This window comes from Dermacentor variabilis, chromosome 10, assembly GCF_050947875.1.
Source record: "Dermacentor variabilis isolate Ectoservices chromosome 10, ASM5094787v1, whole genome shotgun sequence".
Lineage (NCBI taxonomy): Eukaryota > Metazoa > Arthropoda > Arachnida > Ixodida > Ixodidae > Dermacentor > Dermacentor variabilis.
In genome coordinates this window covers 30456467-30479332 of record NC_134577.1, presented here as the reverse complement: position 1 = coordinate 30479332, position 22866 = coordinate 30456467, and the positions used below count along the sequence as shown (strand labels likewise).

Genomic DNA, 22866 nt, shown 5'->3' with positions numbered 1-22866 from the left:
GTGCACCACGAACGGGGCGAAGTGGGGCACGTTTTGCATGCGCGCCCCGGAGCTGGAACACGACGGGGAAGAGGTTAAACTCCCCCTTGACGGATCTCTGACAAGCGCACCGTCATCACGTGACAGCAACCAGGGCGCGCACGAGAGTACACGATGAGCGCGTTATTAATACCGGCGGGGGCACGGCGAGGGATATAATATACGAGGCTGTCTAGCCGCTGGCGGAAAGGCAGCGTGGCCTGCGGCGCTGCCTGGCTGTACGCCAGCCGTGACAGGATAGCAAACCCCCTCCTCATCCTTTCTTCTTGCTCCGTACGGCTCCCATCGCTGAAAAGAGCACGCTACGAACCCGAGCGTCGGCTCTCACGTCGCTCCCGGGCACACGACTGGGAGAGCAAAGAGAGAACCGCTCGAACGCCACGCGCCGACAGCGATGAGAGAGAGAGAGGTGGTAGAGAAAGAGGAAGAGACGACATGGCACGGCGCAAAGGGATTCGATGTTCAGCCCTGCCCCGAATTCCGAGCATTCCCGCAGGCATCGCGAACGCCAAGACGGGGCAGGGAGCCAGGCAGGCCCGTGCGCCGATTGTAACGTTCTCCGTTCTTGTCGTTTTTGAGAGTGTTTCTTATAATCTCCTCTTTTTCTCACCGCCAGGGGTCGCCAGCTTGGAGTGCACCGGATGTTCTCCCCCCCCTCCTTTTTTTACTCTTTCCCTCTTACCTGGAGCATCGTCGTCCTCACTGGCGTGCTGGCTGGTTGCTGCTTTCGACGGTCTTCGCGCGGCGAGCCCGCGTGATCCGTAATTAGGCCATCTTTACGCAAGCGGTTCTCGGGCGCATTTTACTACTGTCTTGGCGCTCTTTGGCCATACCTGGCCCTTGCGCCACTAAACAACATTCATTCATTCATTCATTCATTCATTCATTCATTCATTCATTCGGGCGCATTTTGTGCCCGACGCGAACGCGCGCGCGAGCGAGGCTGCCATTATTAAAGCGAGCTAGCGCCGGTATTCGGTATCCTTCTTTAAAGCCTTCCAGCCCCGCAACGTGTGTAGCGGCAGCAGCATGACGTCGCGATGTGAGGCAGGCTTGGTGCTTAAGCGCTCCTTTGCTCTCTCACTATCATTGACGCTTTTTCTTGCATAGCAGAAGCTTTGCGACAATTAGAATTCTTCTCTCCTCCCCATCTTTCATCCCCCCTCCCGCTCCCATGTGTAGGGTAGCAAACCGGTTTAGCTAAACTGATTAACCTCCCTGTCTTTCCTTCACCACTTTTTCCTTCCTTCCTTCCTTCCTGACACGCAATTCGGAAAGTACGTGAATCGCTACGCCTTAAAGGAGCACCACCTTTCATAAAGGGACATAAAGAGCCTCGCTAAATCAATTTAGACTATGAAGTATTCTTTCTCAAGTCTATTTTCGTCAGTTTCACGGTGATATAGCGGAAGAGAAGTTGGCCGAAGTTACGTATTTCTCAATTTGTTGCCACAACCGCACGGTCGACGCGTCACTGTGATGCTACGAATCCAGTGCCGTTTTCTTTTCGTTTTTTTTTTTTTGTACTTGCATCTCCCTTACCCGCCCAGTTTAGGGTAGCAAACACGGACGTTCATCTGGTAGACATCTCTGCCTTTTCTCTCCCTCCTATCTCTATATTTCTCTTGTAATGTAATCAGTTTTTACTGATAACAAATATATAACTAGGCCCGAGCAGACGCCGTCGAAATCATTGGTCGTCACCACGAACTGGTGCGGAAATTTCAAGGTTGCGTTACCGTACGTCTGTCATTCCTGCCTCATTTCTTCCCTAACCGAAAAACCCTCCTCTTATGATGAGAAGTGCTTTACATGGTATTGTAGCACCAAAATACTGCTCGACATATTTTTTTTTTCAGTCTTCTTTTAACGCCTGAGAAGGTACAGTTCTGGCGCTTGCAGGCGTTCCACTATTCTCGCTGCGGTGACCGTAATTTACAACCGTTGCGAATAAAAATAATTGAGCACGCACATGCCTCACCGAGGACCTGCTTTGGCCAACTCGCCTAGCGATTATTACTCGTCACATTGCATATTAATGCACAAGAAGAAAACATAGTGCGCAATGACTTGCACTTTTTCTAGACGTCGTGCTCAATCGTACTGCTAGAATACCGAAATTTTCGCTGTTACTGTGGTCCCTAAATTACTGCTCGCGCCATCGCACGCCCACCCAACCAAAGAAAGAAACACTGCGCATAAAAACCATCGACAATTATTGCCAATGTAAGTGAAGAGCCTGAAAGAACCAACGAAAGAGAGTGTGAGAGAAAGAATGAGCAAGATAGCTACCGAACAAACGTTTTCCTTGCTGAATCTGACCAACCGCAAAAACGGCTGAAAGAGCTAGCTATTCGCGTTAAGAAAAAAAAAAAATAACAGGACAACACGGCGGCAAACAGTAGTGGACGAGAAACAATTAATAAGTATCATCTTTTGCCAACCAGTAAAGTCATCAACGTTCCGCTACGTCAATTACACCGCGTGTATGCGCAGAATTGAAAACGAAGAGCAAAGATGTCCCGCTGCCAGGCAGAACCGGGCCAGTGACGCTCACAGAGCGACAAGCAAAACGTAGTAAGCCGCGCCCCTTCGCGTTCTAACGGGATCTCGCCTTTCTCGCTTTTTTCGACGTTTCCACGAGCCATCGACTGGCATATTTTGCATGCTACCGTATAGCGCTTTGCTTCGTAGTGCTTCTCTCTACCGCTCTTTCTGTGACGGGCCTTTCTCGAATTAGGCTAGCAGCCATTAATGCCCCTGAGCACTCTGCTGTGCCACTATGCAAGTGGGTATTGCGCTGAGCCGTCTTGTACGTTAATTGGCCCAGCCGGCATATTCCGCGTTACTCTCATTCCATTTTTTTTTTTGCCCGTTCCAAAAGTGCTTATCAACCTTTGACTAGCTATCTGAAGGCGCGTGATCGTAAATTAATTCTTGTACGCACTAATAATATTATCTGGCTCGTTAATACGATGCACGCTACGTTGTTTCTGTCCTCTACGGTATTACTGACCTCCGAATTGCACGCGGTCACACCATTCCTTTGAGAATAATTGCTGCGTAAATAAGACGCGGCATAAATTGCCGTACTCTACAGCAACGCTATAAACAACGGTGAGAGTATCCGGCTCGAAATTTATTATTTTCGCAGGAACACGATATCTGTCACAAGTGGCGGTTGTGGGCAAAGCTTTGTTTTATAGCGAACAGCACTCGTGACATTGCAAGACCAGTTTCTTTCCGCCAACTATTCTAGACAAAAATTTGGGCCGATTCCGAAGAGTCTGAAAATGGTATCCGTTTCCGCGGGTTTGTGGCACAGGGCATGCGCTGCTCTTCAGTGAACCTGCTTGAGGCCAACTTTCGTATTTGGCACTTGGTTTGTGTCACTGATGCCTCTGGGCGTGTGCTACTTTTCAGTGAACCTTCTTTACGCCAGCTTGGGCCAATATGTATGTAACCACTGAGTAAGCGCGGACTTCACGGCGGTGCCACCAGATGGCGCCGCGTGTCCAGAGGGAAGCGCGTGAGAGAAGCCCGTCGCGCTTTGTACATGTCGCGTTTCGGCTGTTCGAATACTGCTTGGATAGTCAACGTGGATGGGTTCTCCCTGAATTTTTTTCCTCTCCGTAACGCGAGGGTGAAGTTGAGAACTCAAGGACGTGACCTGACGGTAGCATAACAGAAAGGATGGACGCCGCGGATAAAACAGTTTTGAAATTTATGAGCTACTGTCGTAGTAATGCATGATTCTGATCTTGTCTATCCTTCCGACTCTGATCCGTTTCCGGTCCGATTCTAGTTAAACGGGTTTCACACGAAGAGAATTTCAGCCATTTGCCGGTGGTTCTGTGCGGCTTCTGGAATGATACGAATGACATGAAATGTGGAATCACGGGACGTGGAGTCCTATGTGCTGAAGTGCACGCATCACGCACGGCTCCACGCTTCTATTTAATGCCCTTTCTGTTGATTTCTTTTTTTACTATGCGCCAAACCTCTCAAATAAAATGAGCGGCCTTACCCTTTGTCGTCCAGGAGCAGTATGGTTTCCGACCCTTCGCCGCTGCGGGCTGTCAGAGAGCTCCCGAAGATACCAAACACGGCTGGGATAAAGAAAAAAAAGAACGATACAGTGAGGACGTGGTCGGGGATACAAACTTTGTGATCTCTCATTGATGCCATTGTCACTCGGAAACGTAAACAGCGTCGTACGTGACCACGAGAGCACATAGGAAGTAATGGAATTAAAGAAAGAATGAGCGAGACGATCTACGGACAGTATAGTACATAGAAATAAAAAAATAGTAATACGTGGGGGTAATATAGTCAATAATGGCATTAGATCGGAGACATTCGATGCTCATAGAAGCGCCGTGCGAAATTAAACTATACAGGTTGGGAGGTATGGTTATAATTTAATGCCAGTTGTGTGTAAACTACCTGTTACATACGTTCTCTTTGATACATACTATTTGGATTAGTGTGTAAACAGTACAAGTTCACTTGCTCACGAGCCAACGAGCTATGCCAGTTCCGTATTAGGCGCGCCAACATTTATTTATGCCGATTAAGTACGGGGGAGAAAAGGGAGGGGGTGAGGGTGTGGTACAGATAGTTCGATCTGAGGTGCATTCCTCTAGCCAGCTGGATGACGATGAGTACAAAAGGAAGAGCGGAAGCACACTCGATCCTAACGGTCTAAAAAAAAATAAAAAATCCCAGTGTCCGAACCCGCAATACTAGTCAAGTAAGGGATGGATGTCCTGGAAACTAGACTTGCAGTCCCCGCAGAATGCTCAACACAAAACCAGTGACGTTATTGTGCAACTTAGACGCTGCATGGTTGCGCTGTTATTTCAACGAGGCCCCTTATCGAAACATTTATTCGCCTTTGTATCAAAAGTTCTAACCTAATTCCAACGACAGAGATAGCTCGGTAGAAAGACAGCGTATGTATCTTCATTTTAATTACTATTTCAGCCGCGCCAGGCGCTGAGGACGAGGTAGTGGGTTCGATATCGGAACGCGAATACCACACTTCATTGAAGGCGGAATGCTAGAACGCTCATGTGAGACGCTTTAACTCTCGCGTCAAGGAACTCGCCGTCGTCAACCTTAATCTGCAACACTCTACAGTGGTGTCTCCCAAGACCGCCTTCTGTCAAATCAGGACACTAAATCCAATCGACCAATGTATATATATAAATCAAATCAGTAGGATCAACTAATCATGCAATCGCATATACCGGTACCGTGTGAGTGCAGGAATATATTGAAGAACATGCAGATATAGAAGAATATAATTAAACGGCGAACTTGTGCCGATGCTTTCATTCGCAACGCTCGGCACTTCTTACAGTCAATTGCGCGCTGCACTGAACTAACCGGCAGATCAGTATTTCTAAACGCGACAGACCGCGAAAACTATTTCAGAAAGTGTAAGTATCGCCCGGTAAAAAGAAGCAACGAAAAGGCGCGCCGCGTTCGGGGATTTGCCTCGCATATTTTCATAACGGACCAGCGAGCTGTGGTCCTCCAGGGACGAAACCACGCGCCATCTGCGCCAACAGAGACCTCCTGTTCTTTCTTTCTTTCTTTCTTTCTTTCTTTCTTTCTTTCTTTCTTTCTTTCTTTCTTTCTTTCTTTCTTTCTTTCTTTCTTTCTTTCTTTCTTTCTTTCAATTCTTGCCTCGCTTCGTGCAGCGTGCGCGAGAACGACGCTTGTGCAAAGAATTTATCGTTCTTGCCTCGACTGCCCAGCGCGCGCGAATGTTTTGCATATCGCGGTTTTCCACGCGGGTTGGCCAGGCGGAATTTGATTTCGCACCGCGTATGAGGATATCCAGCACCAAAGCAGCGGACAGATTTACTCCCTGCTTTCTCCTATTTGCTTCCGTTCCCATGGTTTAAAAAAAAAAAAAAACGAACGTAAAGAAATGTACTCGCACAGTGCTCCGCTCTCACTTTTCTCCGGCTTGCTTCCTGCCGTTGTTCAAACATTGCTAAAATGATTCTGGCCAGGATTCGCAGGACTGACGCGTTTGATTTCTTTTTTATGTGTTTTCTTATTTCCTTTCCGCTTTCTCGCCGCTGTAATAAGCAACGCCGCTGTATGTCGTATTCTTGAGGCGATTCTGCGAGCACTCAAGTTCAATAAGACTCCAGGGCTTATCTTTACTCGAGACGGGGAAATAAATGTAAGGCAAGCGAAGCAGTCGATCGGATCTCGGCAGAGGAAGCTTGCGCTTTCAAGCAATTGGCGTTCCCTTTTATACCAGTTCTGCGGTCCACTAACGGCTGAAGCGTTCTGTTGCTCAACACGATGTCGCGGGTTCAACTGCCAGTGGCAGCGGCCGCATTCTGATAGGGGCGTAATCCAAAATACTCGTTCGATACGTTATCACCCACGAAGCAAGTGTTTTTCTTTTGATATTATTCTTTCTTTCTTTCTTTCTTTCTCTTTTTTTTCCGCTCGTACATGATTAATCAGAAAAATTCGCAATTGGGCAAGAACTGATCGCCCCCTACTTCTTGGAAAAGGTGAGCAGCCACCCCGTTCCCTCGCTGTCCCCATATTCTCCCCTGCCATTGGGACAGAGGAACAAAGGGCGATATTAACACTGACATGGAAAGCAGACATTACGAAATTTGAGTACCTTTTTAGATAAATTTCAATTATCTAACACTTTGGAGCAATGGGAGGCACAACTCGCCAGCTCTGACCCGGAGGTGTAGCTTGCGCTCTTGGATCACGGCAGGCAGGCGGCGGCAGCCAGTGGAGCCCTGGTCTCGGGGCCCCACCCATCGAGCTCATAACCTTTCATCCCAACCCCTTTCAATAAAGTTATTCCTTCCTTCCTTCCTATCCTGCCTAAGAACATAAAGCACATGTTATATACCAGCTGCCGCATCACTCGCTCGAACTATTCGTCCGTGCGTGCGTTCGTTCAATCGTTGAATCCTTAACCAGTGCAGTGTTTTGCGAAAGGCTGAGCGCGCAAGTCTAGTTTTTTTATTTATTTTTATACTCACATTCGTCCTCCATGTCGACCTTAAGGTAGAGCGGATCGCCGAGGTCGACTCCTGCGACCTCGTCTCCGGACGCGTTCACGACTCTCAGTCGAACGGGAGGCGTAGGAGCCAGTCCCGTGATGACTTGCGTCAGGCTTTGCAGATCCCTGCGCGACAGGAAACGAGTGAACACATGGTGCTCGTTGCAATTAAAGAGCGCAGCAAAAGTCCAGGCACCTGCTTGCAAAGATACGTGCACTACCACCGAAACGAGACAAGAACCCAACATGCTGTAGGTGGGCGTAACCTTGTATATACGTTCTTCGTTGTCTGCAGTGTGATCGTAGAGGCGGGAGTGATGGGAAGCTATTGGCGAAAATTCTGCCACTTGTGCGAAGAGAGAGAGAGGGGGGAGCAATTTATTTATGAAATCGCAGAGAGAGTCGGGGGGAGATAGAGAAAGGAAGAAACAAAAAGGGAAAGGTAGGGATGTTAACCAAGGACGTGCCGGTTGGCTGCCCTACACTTGGGGAAGGGCCGGGAAAAGGGAAATCGCAGAGGCTGACTTGAGGTGGGATCCTCTAGCCAGCTCTCTGCAGCAGGATAAAGGAAAGGGGGAGAGCGGCAGAAGCTCGCTTATTCCCTGTGTAGAACTGAGGTTTAACAGTGCGAATAAAACAAGGCCACGAAGAAACAAATACCGCAGGCAAGCTGCGCTTGTTTGTGGTATTGGGGTAAAACAGCGCTTGTCTGTGGTATTTGTTTCTTCGTGTCCTTGTCTTATTCGCGCTGTTCAACCTCAGTTATATATATGCACCATCCAATTAGCCCTCATCAAGCTCTTACTATTCTCTAATCGACGGCTTCGTAAAGACGTGCTACTAGGACTTTGGCCAGATTCTAGGTCCAGTTGCACAGCGGTTCGTGAAGTTCTTGCATGCCTGCACAGCACAGGGCTAGAGTCGCACCAGCGAGACGTCCACCTGAAACTTCTTAATTTATTCATGATCTCACAAGCGCGGTAATCATTAGCAAAATGCATATGATAAAAACTAAATAACGCCTTATGTTCATTGCTTTTCCCCTGTAGATCATGGCTTAGGTTATTCTCAATGTCTTAGTTTCTAAGCCTCATCGCTAAAGCGACACTACTCCGCCCTATCACGCGCTGCACCGCTTTGACACCTAGCGAGAGCCGTGCGAATCGCACTCAAGTAAGCGTGAGCCTCAGAGATATTCGGTATGAAACAACGCGCTGCTGGGCCGGAGATTTCGGAGGTGGCGTTTTAGCTGGCTAAACAAATGTGATCGGCGCGTTACGAGATGCGGAATCAGCTGCACATGTTAGCCAGCCACCACGCAGCAAACTATAGTTTGATTCCCGGGCGGGGCGATAATTGCTTTATTTTGCACGGTTGATATTTTGCGCCTAGGTTTCGGAAAGAAAAAGAACGAAACGACGGGGGTGTCTTGTTGCTCATATAGGCAAATTAAGTTTGAATGAAGCAATGCTGTGATATTATAGAAACTTTCGGAGTGCCTTCGCAATTGTGCCACAGTATCAACAAAATGTCAAGCACAAGATACTCGGCGCGAACGATACGGAATATCAGGCAAATCGCACGACAAAGTGATATGTGGCAGTGACATTACGCGGACCCGCATCGTGCGACACACTTCGTGCCTTTCGCGTAAAGCGGCGAAGGCGCCATTTCCAACGACGAGATTCCACGCTTCTTTCCGCGGAACGCGGGATTGCGGCTTTGATTGGCCACCGGCGTCACGCCAGGTCGTGCAGAGCTAGCACACTATACATTGCTTCCGCCTTCCACTCATCAAACGGCACAGCGCCCGATAAAGTTTTGTTGTGTTAGCTCCGCTGGCCAACGACATAAAGGCCTCACGCGACAGCTGACGCCCGCTTGCACCGAATAGCAGGTGCCCGCATGACCACTACCGACGCCTACAACCCCCCCCCCCCTCACTCACACACATTTCCCTCTTTTTCGGCGTCAAGCCCCCTCACTCAGACACGGCTGAATGAGCCTTCCTACGCAATAAATGGGCTCGACGCACAGGAGGCCTGCAATAATAAGACTCGCGGGAACAGCGCGAATACATAGCCAAACGAAGGCAACAACGGAAGCGCAGAAAACGTCGTATACAATCTGCCACCAGGCGAAGCGACACACGCCGGTCGGGCTCGGCCGCCTCCTCTCTGACGGCTGCGCTGCATCGCGGGAAAGGAATGCAGCAAACACAACCGAACGGAGCAAAGTACATCAAGGACGACGTATGGGCGCTCAACGTAGCGAAAGCGGGACCCGCAGCGAACCAGGCAGACCCGGAGGCCATATATGAGCGTCGCCTCCACAGCGTTGCGGCGTTGGCTTTGCCGTCGTACAGAGCAGCAGCCGCCGGCATCCGCCATGCCCGTTGCTTTTAGCTGCGCTCTCTTCCTTTCTCTTTTACCCCCCCTTCTCGCTTCCCTCCTCTTCATGGTACGCAAAGGAACGTTGCCGCCGCTGTAATAATCGCTTCTAGCGCTCTCGCCTGTCCCAAGCGTTGCCGTTGTGGGGGCAGACCTGGGCGAAACGCGAAAGCGAGCGCATAGTATATATACGACGACACGCCCGGAACGGGCGACGGCTTGGATCCGGGGCCAACACTGTCATTAGCCACGTCCATCATCCGGTCCCCTTCTCTCTTGTTCCCGCATTGGTGTACTTTACGTTCTATTTTCTTTCTCTTTCGAACTCTCAATGGTTGTGTGCGAAAGTGTTGCTGCTCCCTGCCCTGCGGTGGTCCAGCGTTTCGATTCAGCGCGGCGGATGCGGGATCCGGACTCGACTCATCCCGCGAGCGAGCGCCCCGAGCGACTCGCGTAAACACAGGTTTCCGCGAAACATACTCGGCGCAACTTACTATTACGAATGACTTCTTGTACGCGTGCAAGCGAGTATCACTGGCACGCACGCAGGTCATAACTAAGCGACAACGTAAACCTTTCACTCCGTGTCTCGTTACTCGTAGACAGAAAAACCCTGTTCGATGACTGCATTGCAACTGCACATGCTGGACATCGAACGCTTCAAACCGACGAAAAGCGCTGCTTCTTGGAAACCTTGTGCAGGATGGCGCAAAATAAGTTTTCGAACAGGCGGTGGCCGATGGTCAGTCTAATTAGGATGCGTGTTCTCGTGATTAGAGTATGTCGTGGATATCTGTTAGCGTGCGGTAATGACGTCGTCACCTTGTCGGTCTTATCCCTTTGTTTCTTTGTTGTTGTTTTTTACGGCCTCCAGGGATCGAAAGTGAAGCCAAGGCCTTAAAGTGGTACTAAACGAAGAAGATTGCTTTCCCGGATCCGTCTTTTTACTAGGCCTGTGTAGCCTACACATTTTCTCATAAGAAGCTACGATTTCTAGTTTGCCCCGCGTCGGGCCATTCAGCTCCTTAATGCGAAAAAAAAATCAACACGCGCGCACCAAGCTAGCGTATAGCGCGTTCTGGGGCAAAACAGAAGTGTCGCGCGCAAGTTCCGACACGCTCAGCCGGAGCGCAGTTCCCGCTGGAGGCCTCGGAAGCCACACATCGCGCAATTCGTAGTCAACAGCAACTCATGTATAGCGCGACATATACCTCCGACGTACGCCTCGCTAATGAGTTACCGCCGTACGACGGAAATGCGTTCGCGTTACGGCGGCGGTGCTCCCGTCTACGAAACAGCCCGGAAGCCCGTCAGTGTTCTCACGCGCCGGCGCACCTACACATTCGAAACGACGACCAAAACCCGCTACTTCTCTCGCACTCGGGCCCGCATCTCAGACGACGAGACGCGGCTCAGACGCGCCACGTCAGCCCATCTCTGGGAACAGCGACGGCGACGCGGTCTTTTCTTCCCAGCGCCGCAGGGGCCGTTTCCTTTTCTTTCCAGGTTATTAGGTGCACGGCGAAGGCGCACCTGAATGGGGACGACAGGCCCGAACGCGCCCCCTCCTCCCTCACAGTCTCCCCGCCGCATACTGCCGCTCGTGACTCGTAGAAAGGGGAGTGTTATACGTTCTCCCGCTCGGCCTCCCTTCGCCGGTTCCTGCTGATGCCACTTAGGGCGCCCGCGAAAGAAAAACCTTAACGTATCTCATTAGTCGCCGCTGCTTGCTTCGCCGCCCCCCTGCTTTCTATTATAATCTCTGTCGCACTCAAGGGCTCTTCAGTATGGTAATTAGCTCGCCGGCTGCAGATTATTCCGAAGTCCGCTTGATATGCCCCCCTCCCCCTTTCAGCTTCACTACCTCACGTCCCATTTTCCGTCGGCTTGTGTGCGTGCGTGCGTGTGTGTGTGTGTGTGTGTGTGTGTGTGTGTGTGTGTGTGTGTGTGTGTGTGTGTGTGTGTGTGTGTGTGTGTGTGTGTGTGTGTGTGTGTGTGTGTGTGTGTGTGTGTGTGTGTGTGTGTGTGTGTGTGCGTGCGCGCGCGCGCCAGCGTATGCCACTGTCAAGATTCCCATATTTCACTTATATGTTTCCTTATTCTTGAAAGGAGGGCGAGGATAAATTTGATTCCTCGCCGCCTACGCAATGAGCAGTTCCCGAGTATGTGCTCTCACACGATTCGTTTCTCGAGTTTACGCTGGACACCGTCGGCACACGTTAGCTTTCCCGCTGCTTTCCTGGCACCACAGTCAGTGCTAAGGACGCGTCCCTTCTCGCGACTTCGGTCTCAACAGCCAGGTCCACACAAGGATTGGCGAAGCACAACAGTCATCAGAACTTGTAGCTTAAAGCAACAGTACTTAACAGAAAAGGAACATTACCGTTGAGGTAATCAAATAAAGTGAGAACGCATTAAAAAGAAAAGAAAGGAAGAGAGGCATGTCTAACGGCGTCCCCTATACTAAAGCTCAACGTATTGCAGGCAACATGCAGGTGATCCCGAGAAGTAAACGGAGCACGTCTCGCATTTATCGCTGGTGCGGCCTTGTGCAATTATGGTCTACTTGGTTTAGACGGACGCTGGCCTCCTCCCGTTTAATTGATTTCTCGCAGTTTCTGGTTAACGTCACTGCCTTCTCTCTTTATTTCCTCCTCCTCCTCGCAGTTTCTACTGATTTCGGTAGACAATGAACGTTTTTGATCCAGAGTCCTACATGGATTGCCTGCCTATACTCAACGAATTAATCACGCCTCACACGATAGAAATATTTCGATTGCATACAAGCACGCTGTAGAAAAAAAAGAACATATATAAATCTCTTAATATTCTCAAATTCATGTCTCCAGCGAATGACAGAGCTGTGCACTGAGATTATTGTCATACGGAAAACAACAGGAAAGTGTCTTCTTTTTAATTCTTATTAGCTGTGTTTAGGGACAGGCGCCTGCGTAAAGCTTTTCTTACATGATAATTATGCTCAAAACGTTGCTCATTCACATAATAACACAGTGACATCGTTTTCTTGTTGTTCAAGTACCCGAAATATAATTGTTCTTGGAGTGAAATTAAAGGTCCGCGTAGAAGTGCCACATTCCAGCGTTCCCTCTCACGCATATCGCGTACCATATTAGGCATAATCACAAAGGGCGCCGCTCGTGCAGTCTCATTCCAATTTCTTATTCAACAGTCTTCGCGATGACAAATGTGCCTCCAGCTGGTTCCGTCTCGCCTTTCTTGCTTCATTCCGCTCGCTCGGCTGTTCCAACTACGCAGGAATGCCGGTCCAGATTGGAAGCGCGCGCGGAGCTTGTTACGACGGCACGAGACAGCGAAAAGAAAGAGAGAGAGAGAGAATCTGCAGATCATCTAGACGTTACGAGATATCTGAAAGGAAAAAAAAAAAAGAAATCGAAAGGAGACAACATAAGCGAAAAAGGGTCGCGCGCGACTTTTGCATATCCTCCTCCGTCTGTGAGGCCCAGAGGAAAAACGAATCGCGGGCGAATAGCGAAGAAATCAAAATAATATGCATTACGAGAGGAACGCATCAATGGATGTACGATATGCGAGAGGCACGGAGGACTAGGGACGCTCGATTACCCTTGCGAGGCTTCGGCGAGATCTCTTAGATAAATTTAGAGCCGCCGGGTGAAGTGGGGGAGGGGGGGTCAAAAAAAGAAAGAAAGTTGATGAAGCGGATTAAAGGAAAATGGAGCCGGAAATAAGAACTGTCCGACATTTCATTACTTATAACTAACATCGCTTCGCTCGCACAAAGAAGCGACAGCGCTGCAACTGAAGCAATAATAAGCAATAATGGCGCTTATTAGAACGGATCCGCACGCTGCCACTTCCTCGATCGTATTCGTCTGCCAGCGAGATAAGAGAATTCGTCTCTCTCTCTCTCTCTCTCTCTCTCTCTCTCTCTCTCTCTCTCTCTCTCTCTCTCTCGGGAAGAGCGGGGGTGGGCGCATAGGACGTGATCTCCTTTCCGCACATTTAGGTTAAAGTTTGGCGTCCTCGTTGGTCGCACACGGGGTGCTTGTGACTCACTGTGTTCGTGTCTTCGGGCTTATTTAAGGGCTCTGAGGGGGTTTCGTAGGCACTCAAACGGCTCGCCGATGCTGCGTTGTTGCTAGAGTTGATGTGAATGTATGTCGAAGAACGTTGTAAACAGTCTTGAACAGATAATCGCGCAGAACATTTTCAACTACGATGGCACCCGTTACGTCATCGTGAGAAATTTTGGGACAGCGCGTTGTTGTTGTTGTTTTGTTGTTGTTGTTGTTGTTGTTGTTGTTGTTGTTGTTGTTTTGTGGTTGTTTTGTTGTTGTTGTTGTTTAAAAAATTCAGAGTGTGCCCCTGTGTTCTCACGCTTGTGCGTTTAAACCTGGAGGGATTTAGAGTCGCTGTGTTCGTTCGGCTAAGTATATTTCGTTTTTTTCTTCTTCAGTATGCGTTGCAGAAGACTTTTACGTCGTTGGTCCTTGCTTTCTCGAGTAGAAATAGTTTAACAAGTTCGTTTGGAACAAATCAAACTGATCTACCTACAGGACGGTAGATAACTAAAACTAAAAGACCATGTCATAACTAATAAAAGACATAACATAACTAAAAGACCGTCAGATATCGCTGCCAAAGGGGTGTATGTGGTGACTGCACTTATTTATTCTTTTAGTTATGTCAGTATACTTCCATAAATGACGACTGGGGGATCAACGTAACAGCCGCCCAATCCTTACGTTCGCACTGTGACAAAACAGCGGTAATGGATTACGGCAGCAGGCGTATACTGACCAAATAATGTGCTTCTATACGACACTTGCGATTGATACGTCTATGGCTTGCGTGTAATCACAGTAATGCTGAGTATTCCGAAAACAGAACATGCTGTCTCGGAAGGTTGGATTCTAATTAACGCATCTAATGAAATTAAAGTGTCATTAACGCCAGGATGACCAAGCACACACATGATTCGCTGCCTCCGCTACGACATTTCATAATTTCTCTTCCATAAAGTGAAATTTATTACAAAATCAGGTATAGCGTTTGTTAAAAGCGGCGCTCTCAGTCATCAGAGCCTTCACACAATTCTAATGTTCAATAAACCTTTCTTTTTTGTCCGCTTACGAACATCGTAAGGCTATCCCCGAGCATAGCTCGTCATTAGGCGTCCGGGCGTAGGAAAATGCAAAGCTACGTTCCAGCAACTGCACGTTATACTGCTGTTCAAAAAAAAAAAAAAAAAAAACCACTCGATTTTTTTGCGTAATGTTAAACTTCGTACAGGACTAGCTAACTACACGTCATTAAACCGCGTGCGTTCAAGAACACGAAGCTTAATGCAGTGTCTTCTGCCATGCTTGTCTTTCATAAAAAAAAAAAAGTGCAGACGCAATCCGGCTGCTTCACTGAGCAAATGAAATCGCCGCATCAAAGCGAGGCTCACCCCCCCCCCCCCCCACCCTCCAAAAAAAATGAAGAAAAGATAATTCTTACAGCGCTTTTAACAGTGAACGCATAATTTATTAGGAGATTCAAGCCTCCGGGCTGTGCGCTCTCCAGTGAAAATTAATGCGCGTATTTATTTTTTGCTTCAAGGCTTGGACACCGGCTGCTTCGGAGTACGCGTTTATAACATTCAGCCTTATTCAGCGAGCTTTATATATATATATATATGGTTGCTTGTCGGACTGTTTCGTCACTGTATTATTTTACGTAATATTGGGAAGACAATTTCCACAAGCTGCTTCGCCTTCGGCCGCTATGTGTAGTGCGGCACACAGTCGAGGTCATTAGCAGGCCGGCCTGTTTCGAAAACGCAGGCTCGGGTTCGCGCACCGGCAATACGTGTGCTCCGGTGGAACGCGCGTGATGAAAGCTGATTCGTCGGCGCTAGACGACCCTGCCGGGGCAGGGTTTCCTGAAATCGCTGTAATTGTGACGTAATGCAGGAGCCATATTTCAAACTCGGCACCGTGCATTCCGCACATATCGCATTCACTCCTGTAGAATGAGAGGAGAGGAGATGGGGATTGCGGCACCAGTAAAACTGCAAATAGGGCACCTAGATTCCTTCGAACGTTCCTAACTGCGCCCGACGCGGGATAGTTAGGGAAACGTAAAAAAAAAAAATCTATCCGATTTCGTAATATCCCTACGGTGAATGCGTTACTTCATGACTACATTGCTTGACTCGACTAATTTAATCTAAGGTGAGCGTATGCGTTATTCCTGAGCCCTGCACGAGCTCATCGCAACTAGTATACTGTGATAAACCTCACCAAGAACGTTTCGCCATTGTACAGCAACTGTCTTTTTAACTGTTGCTTTAGTTGGTGAAAAAAAAAAGGAAAAGTGAAAACAGCGCGATGAACAATGGCGTTGTCCGGCAGCTTAGCCTGCGTATAACTGCCCGCGCACAACGTATTGTCCTACCTCTCAATTGACGCGCGTGGGTTCGTTCGCATCGAACTTCCACCAATAGCGCGGTTTGCCACTCAATTGAATGTGTGACGTGTTCCAGTAGCGGTTCACGCAGACACTGCGTCCGATTTTTTTTTTATTCTGTCATTGAAACTTCACCGTTAGCCGTCGCATTGGCTAAACGAATCTAGCTTCTTACTGCAGTCCACGAGGTCGTCCCTGGCTTCTATTACGACTCCGGCAGCTTCATTACAACGTTCGCGACGCTCACAGATTGCGAAAGCTATTAAGAATTGGGACTTTGATGCACGTGAATGACCCCTTCGGTCTATGGTGGACGGCCTTCAGTATAGCGTACCTTCCATACCTTTGTGGACTTTTGTGACGTTAAGCTTCGTTAGTTATTTCAATCAAGACTCGTCGCCGCGTAGAGGCAAGTAGAAAGTGGTCTCGACACTTGTAAGACCGTCTGAAAATTGCCTCACGCCGGTGATCGGAGGCCCTTTGATCTTTGCTTTTAAGCTCGGCCATGGCCGAACATCAAGAAATCACTGGGTGCACAGTGACGCACAAGACTTCGGGTCAGTACGTTTGACGACACGTACATGCACACAAGGCCACTCTGCCCCCTTCCCCTCACCTTCTTTACCTCCCCCCCCTTTTCCAACACACTCGCCCTTTTGACGGCAGAAACGATAAAATAAATTGGTACAGACAAAAGCATCAAACATCGCGGAGGTGTTTTACGCGCCCTTGATCAGAAACTAAGATTGTAATCCGAAGCTCAATGTATTCAACACTAACGCAAGGGGGAATTTGAAAACGGGTTTTTTTCAATGATTTGTCTATTATTGCTTTACCAACAAGGAAGCGATATTTCTGCGTCGAAGAAGGACGACAGATAACGACCAGGCCCTAGTAATGAAAGCCCTCTTGAATAACAGGTCGGTAACATGTTAACCACTGCGGGTCTTATAATCCGAAGCCTGCCAATGAGGCTCCGTTTGCCATTTTATTTTTTATTTCAGCTCGCGTTTAGGCGGTAGTCTGTCCGCTCCTTTATATATATATACGTTCTTTTTATATTTTTCTTTAGTTTTTTGTGTTTTCTTTTTCCATGTTAGGTGCCTTGGCGTATTTCTAATCAGTTTAATCATTCATAGCGCCTTACAGCTTGCATATGTTTCATCTAAGTTTCATCCGATAAGGCGTTGAATTTTTGCGGCCGCTTGCGTCACACCACACGTCTTCCAAACACAGTTTGACCGTCGGATTGCGTTTGCATAAAACATGAGGTGAAATTGCCATCAGAGCACGAGCAAACTTGAGTTAACGGCATGTGGGGTTAGTGCATCATTATCTTTATTGTTATATAGTGTCAATGTACAAAGACTATATAAGCCAAAAGTTCATACACTCAGGATATCCGATGGCATTTCTGTCGCGGTTGTAGGTAAATTTTCGACGTACAACGGCACATTTAATTTCTGTAATGTCATTGCAAACAGCAACCTTAACTATACTAGGTATAGGCAATACTAACAGAGGCGGAAGCATCGTGTTTGTGAATGCCGCTCAAATTTGCACGTGTTTCAATTTACTTATCCCTATTTCTAACGTCGCTTCCTCGCATACTAAATAAAATATTTTGCAGCCCCTTGCTTTTGAGTTTTTGTTTTTCTTTTATTTATTTTTCTGGTTTGAAATGCCTAAACCCATATTCACTGCACTGTTTTTGTTCATACCGCTTGCCTCCCTTATGACTTCTTAATAATTTGTACGCCTACTGCTTTTGAACTCACCTGACCTGTCATACAAACTAATGCTGCACCTGTGGTAGGTCTTCCTTGACAGATTTACTTTAGGACCTCCTCCTGTCGCACTTATGCACTAGGGCATTCAGGTATCTTATCTGTGAAAGCACAACTCCCTCTTCCTTCCCCTCTTTCTATCCCATTTACCCCTTACCTATTGCAGGGTAGCCTACCAGGCTCAGCCTGGTTAACGTCCCCGCCGTTCCATCATGGCGTCTCTCTCTCTCTCTCTCTCTCTCTCTCTCTCTGCTATGATAATAAGCTTCAACTTCTCATCAAACAACCATATACTAAAGGCGATAAGTATATACAGGTGAGCCAGAGAAGAATATTGCAGGCGCTGACGCGTTGACAAGAGTATAGCTTGCTTGCTTGCTTGGTTATGCACATGGTTACGCAACGTAATATTGCGCATGTGCATTGCTTGCGCACCATAATAACTGGGGGAATTTAACGTCCCAGAGGAGCACAAAGCTATGAAGACATACACAGCCGGAGTTGTAGTGTGCGAATTGATTTTGACCACGTGGGGTTCCTCGAGGAGACGGTAAAAAGACACACGGGATCAGTTCAGACTGATAACGTAGTCTTTCAAAATTCTATTTTCGTCAATTTTGCTGTACGGTGTTGAATACTAGGGAAAAAAAAGACATGAAAAAAAAATGTTTTTGTTGAAATTCCTGAGAGCACATTCTGTCGACCCTGAATTCAAACTATATCATTTTCCTTCTTTCGCCGTTATGGCGATCTAAGTGCTCAGAAATCTTCATTCCTTGGCTTGATTACAATACAGTGCACTTCATCTTTACCGCTAAGAGATTAACTAGGGTCGATTAGACGTTGTCAAAATCGGTGACGTCACGGCGTGATGGTGTGAGAACTTCAACGCGGCGTCGCCGCCTGTATGTTGTTTGGTCTTTTCTTTCGTGCGAGGGGGAGGGGTGGATTATTGTAGGAGGGTAATTTACCAATACAGCTCAACTTCACACTGGATATACGTCACGCTTTCAGGAAGTCTTAACCTCTCTCTTTATCTCACTGAAGCTTGTTCGTGAGTCGAGTTTGTCTTCGCGACGGCCGTTCGTCGAAGACAGGTTTCTTTGTCGAAACGTGAGCGCCGCGTCAGACTTCTCCGCCTAATCACTCATCGTGCTTTCACTAGCTACTCCTACGTCACAATGATCATAAGAGGAGCCACACTGACCCTTCGAGGACCTGCTTGCCGCCTCGCAGCTTGCGCTCGACTTCCTCGTAGTCGCAGGAGATGTCAATACGCCTGTCCGAGCTCTGCAGCACGTACGGATGATGCTGCACGACGATGCTGTTCAGGAAGGTCCCGTTGCCCTGGGAACCACGAGGTGAAAAGCGTGTACAGGCGTGGCCTCAGAGATAACGAGGAATGCACAATCACGGAAGCCACTACCTAATGCTAAAGCATTAGGGTGGGGGTGGGGGGGAGGAAGGGGGGGAACAAGACCCTGCTACGGAATTTCGAAAAGTATATGGTTAATTAGCGCTTCATCACAGCTGTTGTAATGTAACGGAGCTGCTTTATCGTTTTTAAATATAATCGTTCGCGTCTTTTCTTTTTTGATGGCTAGTGCATACACTACGGAAATTATTCAGCGGTTGTTGTGTACGTTTTGTTGGAATGTCGCATCCCCTATACATCGATTAATGCGGGCATGGTTCAGACGCCTGCGCTGTTCACGTACTACTAATAGCAATGAGAAAATATATTATATGAGAAGTAACGTCAGAGGTGCGGAAAATGTAAAGCAGAGTTAGACAATGGAGTGACTGAAGTCCGCGTATAGTCCTAGACACGCTCGAACGTACGCGCACAAAGGCTGGGACAAGTTGCACCACGCAATCTACCGAGTACCGACACATACACATTTAAACACTATAGTACACAGCCATCGCAGTACAGCAATACAGAAAACAGTAACGTCGTCCACGTCTCCCATAGCGTGCACAAATGCCGGTAAAAGATGGCCTCCCAGGATACTGCAGCTTAGGATCTTACCAGGTTCTTGGTGCCGCACTGCCGTCCGTGCAAGGGAACCGTCAGTGCCACGTGACCCGTGTCGGTGACTGAAGATGAGAAGCACTGGTGCGGGTGGCCGACGGCATAGACGCGGCCGCGGAACGATGACGTCACTTGGATGATGGCCGTCATGGCGGTAGCCTCGCACCGCATCTCCACTGCGAGCGAGAAAGAGCGAGAAGAGAAGGATCCAGTTAAAGCGTCGTTTCTCGGTCCGTTTGCCTGTTGACAAATTGAAGGCACTGGTGAGAGTTTTTTTGTTTTGTTATTCTGTTTTAATAACACCCTTCTCTACTTCGTCAGCAAGACTTCTTGTTGTTCTTGTCTGTCTTTTTATGATATGCCTAAGTACAGTCGACCCCAAAACTTTACAGTACATGTTGACTTCTGCACTGTTCAGGCATATGGCGGTTCTAATTAAATGGGTTACCATGCAGCTAGCAAAAGCTACTACCTCTAAGCTGTGTTTCCACGCTTCGCGAGAATTGCTTTGTTTCTTTTCTTGTTAGCTGAGATGCACCGTCGTCCGAGGTGCGGCAGACACGCTGTATTGATCCCATTTATGTTGGGTGTGCAGAACCTCCTTGCGAAGTAGCTTAAAACCTATCCAAGTTATAACTGGTTTCCCATCCACATCCACGTGTGCAGAATGCACCGAAAACTAGCGACAACGTGGATTGTCAGGCCTGTCATGGTTGCCATTCTTGCTATTCTCTCTCTGTCTTTCTAATCTAGCAGGTTCAAACACAACCTGTTTCAAAAAAGAGTTACTGGATTGTTTAACTTTGTTTTCACTGAGACAAACTGAATGAAACGCCAACAATAATAAATATCATGAGCCATTCCACTCTGTGATGGTGGTTGACGAGCTAAGCTGTTTAGCACACGACACGGAGGTGACACGTAATTCTGAACAAAGGTACGAACTCATTGCCTTGATGGGTGGTCATCGTGACGAAAGGTACGGGTACTCATTTATTGTCTTGATCGGTAGTGATTATTTCACTCGCAATCGCAATAACATTCTTTGATAATGTCAAATCGATGCACGTAAGCCGCTGGGTGTTCCGTTGAGCCGGACTGGTGCGGCATCGCAAGGGATATGTCTGCAACACGGAATGCGTAAACCGCGCCCTTTTCGGTGCGGACACATTCACATTGAAATTACCGACAACGAGAGCAGGAGTAGTGCCATCGCAGCTAATTCACGCAAAGTTAGTAGCCATGAAGCTTGCGGGACTATGAATAATTGCATTTTTTGCTTGCTTACTGCGGTATGAGCCATTGATGATGAAAGTTGTCGACATCCTGTTCTGTATGTTGTATGTGTGATTAGAAAGAATTTGAGCACTGTTCGCTTCACTTCGCTGAGCACTTGTAGCGTCTGCCTTACGGGGCTATGAGCCATTGCATTTTTTGCTTGCTTACGGCAGCCTGAATGCTTACGGGGGTATAAGCTATTGATGATGATAGCTTTTGTTCACGGAGAACAAAATGCACGAACCCCAGCCATGTACTGCTTGGCTGTAAATTACAGTATTGGGCTAGGTGCTCACAGATTCGTATATAATGGAAATGCGATGTTCGCAAGTTCGGATATAGCAGGTCCGAGAAAAAAAAAGGAGGACGCTAAAGGTTCGCCTTTAAGAGTGGAACGCGATATCATTCAAAGATTCCTGACTGCTTCTCACGCTTCCCGGCAACTGGAGCGTATGTAACCGTAATGTTCATCGGGAAGCACTGGCGGCGAACGCTATATGTACGAAGGCGAGCTTACTGGCAGAAACGCGGCCTCTTGCGTGTGCCGATCCCGGAGGCACAGCTGGTCTGGCACAGCCGCGCCAAACCTCAAAGGGCAGTAGAAAAAGGGGCTTGCGTTTGCGCTTCCCCGTAACATAAATATGTTTTCTCGTATATTCAAATTACAATCCGGTGCTATCCTGCCTGTACGTAGTGTGGAAGTCGTACTTTACGAATTTTCTGACGCATTTTTTTTTAAAAGGAAATTCAATCGATTCGGTGACGTCTGCGCGCCATGCAGACCGCCTGCGTAGCTCGGGATGCGTGGTTCGGGAGGATTTTTCCCTCACGAACAAACGACGTCGACACCGCATTTTCTGTGACACGGGACCCTTGACGCTGTCGCGTCAAAAACGCAGCGCAATATTGCTCCACTGGAACCAGGCGTTAACGCGAAAAGCGCACCAGCGACTCTACACTATTGAGCGCCGAGGCACGCACGTGACCCGGAGTGGTGGTCCTCGACGCGCCCAAGCAGAAGGCACTGAATGCAGCGCGCACTGACTGTCCTTGCGCTTTATGCACCCTTTATCCATTGTGCTCAAGTAATACATTTCGCTGCCAGAGAAGTAGCGAACCGTGGAGAGGAGATAACGCACGTCCAGCGAAGCGACGCAACGGAATCGGTGTCAACGTTCTCACCAAACGGCGAGTGTCCGTGGTCTAGCGGCAAGAACGGAACTCCATTAGACAGGCCCTCCTAATCGCGTTCGCGGATTGTCTCCGCCTCCTGCCCGTGGAAGCGGACGGCGCTGTTCAATCGCTACGGTCAGCGTCTCGCAAACGGTTCTGTTCAGTGCACTTGAAGCCTCGAGGCGACGCGCTTTGCCATGACGGATGTCATCAGAAGCGGATTTCGAAATACCGATATATTTATCGCGGATTCGAGGTACTGATACACACACACACACACACACACACACACACACACACACACACACACACACACACACACACACACACACACACACACACACACACACACACACACACACACACACACACACACACACACACACACACACACACACACACACAAATATATACGGCGGGGAGTTCGGCAGAGAGGAAGTGGGAAAGGAAAACACAGCGGGATATTGAATGGCAAAGTGTCTTTTTCCTCAAACACACGAACCTAACTCCGCTGCCCTCCCTAACTAATGAATAAAAGCATTCATTCATTCATTCATTCATTCATTCATTCATTCATTCATTCATTCATTCATCCATTGAGGATAAGGATCAACTATGGACGAGAAAAGAAATTGGTATCGTCCGCCACCAGGC

General features: G+C 48.2%; 2 protein-coding genes across 4 annotated transcripts in view; one reads left to right on the top strand and one right to left on the bottom strand.

The window, feature by feature from the left end:
* LOC142560252 (uncharacterized) overlaps positions 1-22866 on the top strand; it is a 430092-nt gene that overhangs the window by 224679 nt on the left and 182547 nt on the right. Inside the window, exon 6 of one of the 3 annotated variants that reach the window (XM_075672209.1) lies at positions 19762-19856. The exons of the other annotated variants lie outside the window; for them this stretch is intronic. The gene's annotated coding sequence lies outside the window, so the exon portion shown is untranslated. Of the gene's footprint in view, positions 1-19761; positions 19857-22866 lie in introns of those variants that run through there. 3 annotated transcript variants of the gene reach the window in all.
* LOC142559985 (uncharacterized) overlaps positions 1-22866 on the bottom strand; it is a 119785-nt gene that overhangs the window by 13938 nt on the left and 82981 nt on the right. Inside the window, exons 6-9 of the mRNA XM_075671709.1 lie at positions 19759-19937; positions 18934-19073; positions 7077-7222; positions 4067-4148 (exon numbers count right to left, since the gene is read on the bottom strand). Coding sequence (XP_075527824.1) covers positions 4067-4148; positions 7077-7222; positions 18934-19073; positions 19759-19937 — 547 coding nt within the window. The remainder of the gene's footprint in view (positions 1-4066; positions 4149-7076; positions 7223-18933; positions 19074-19758; positions 19938-22866) is intronic.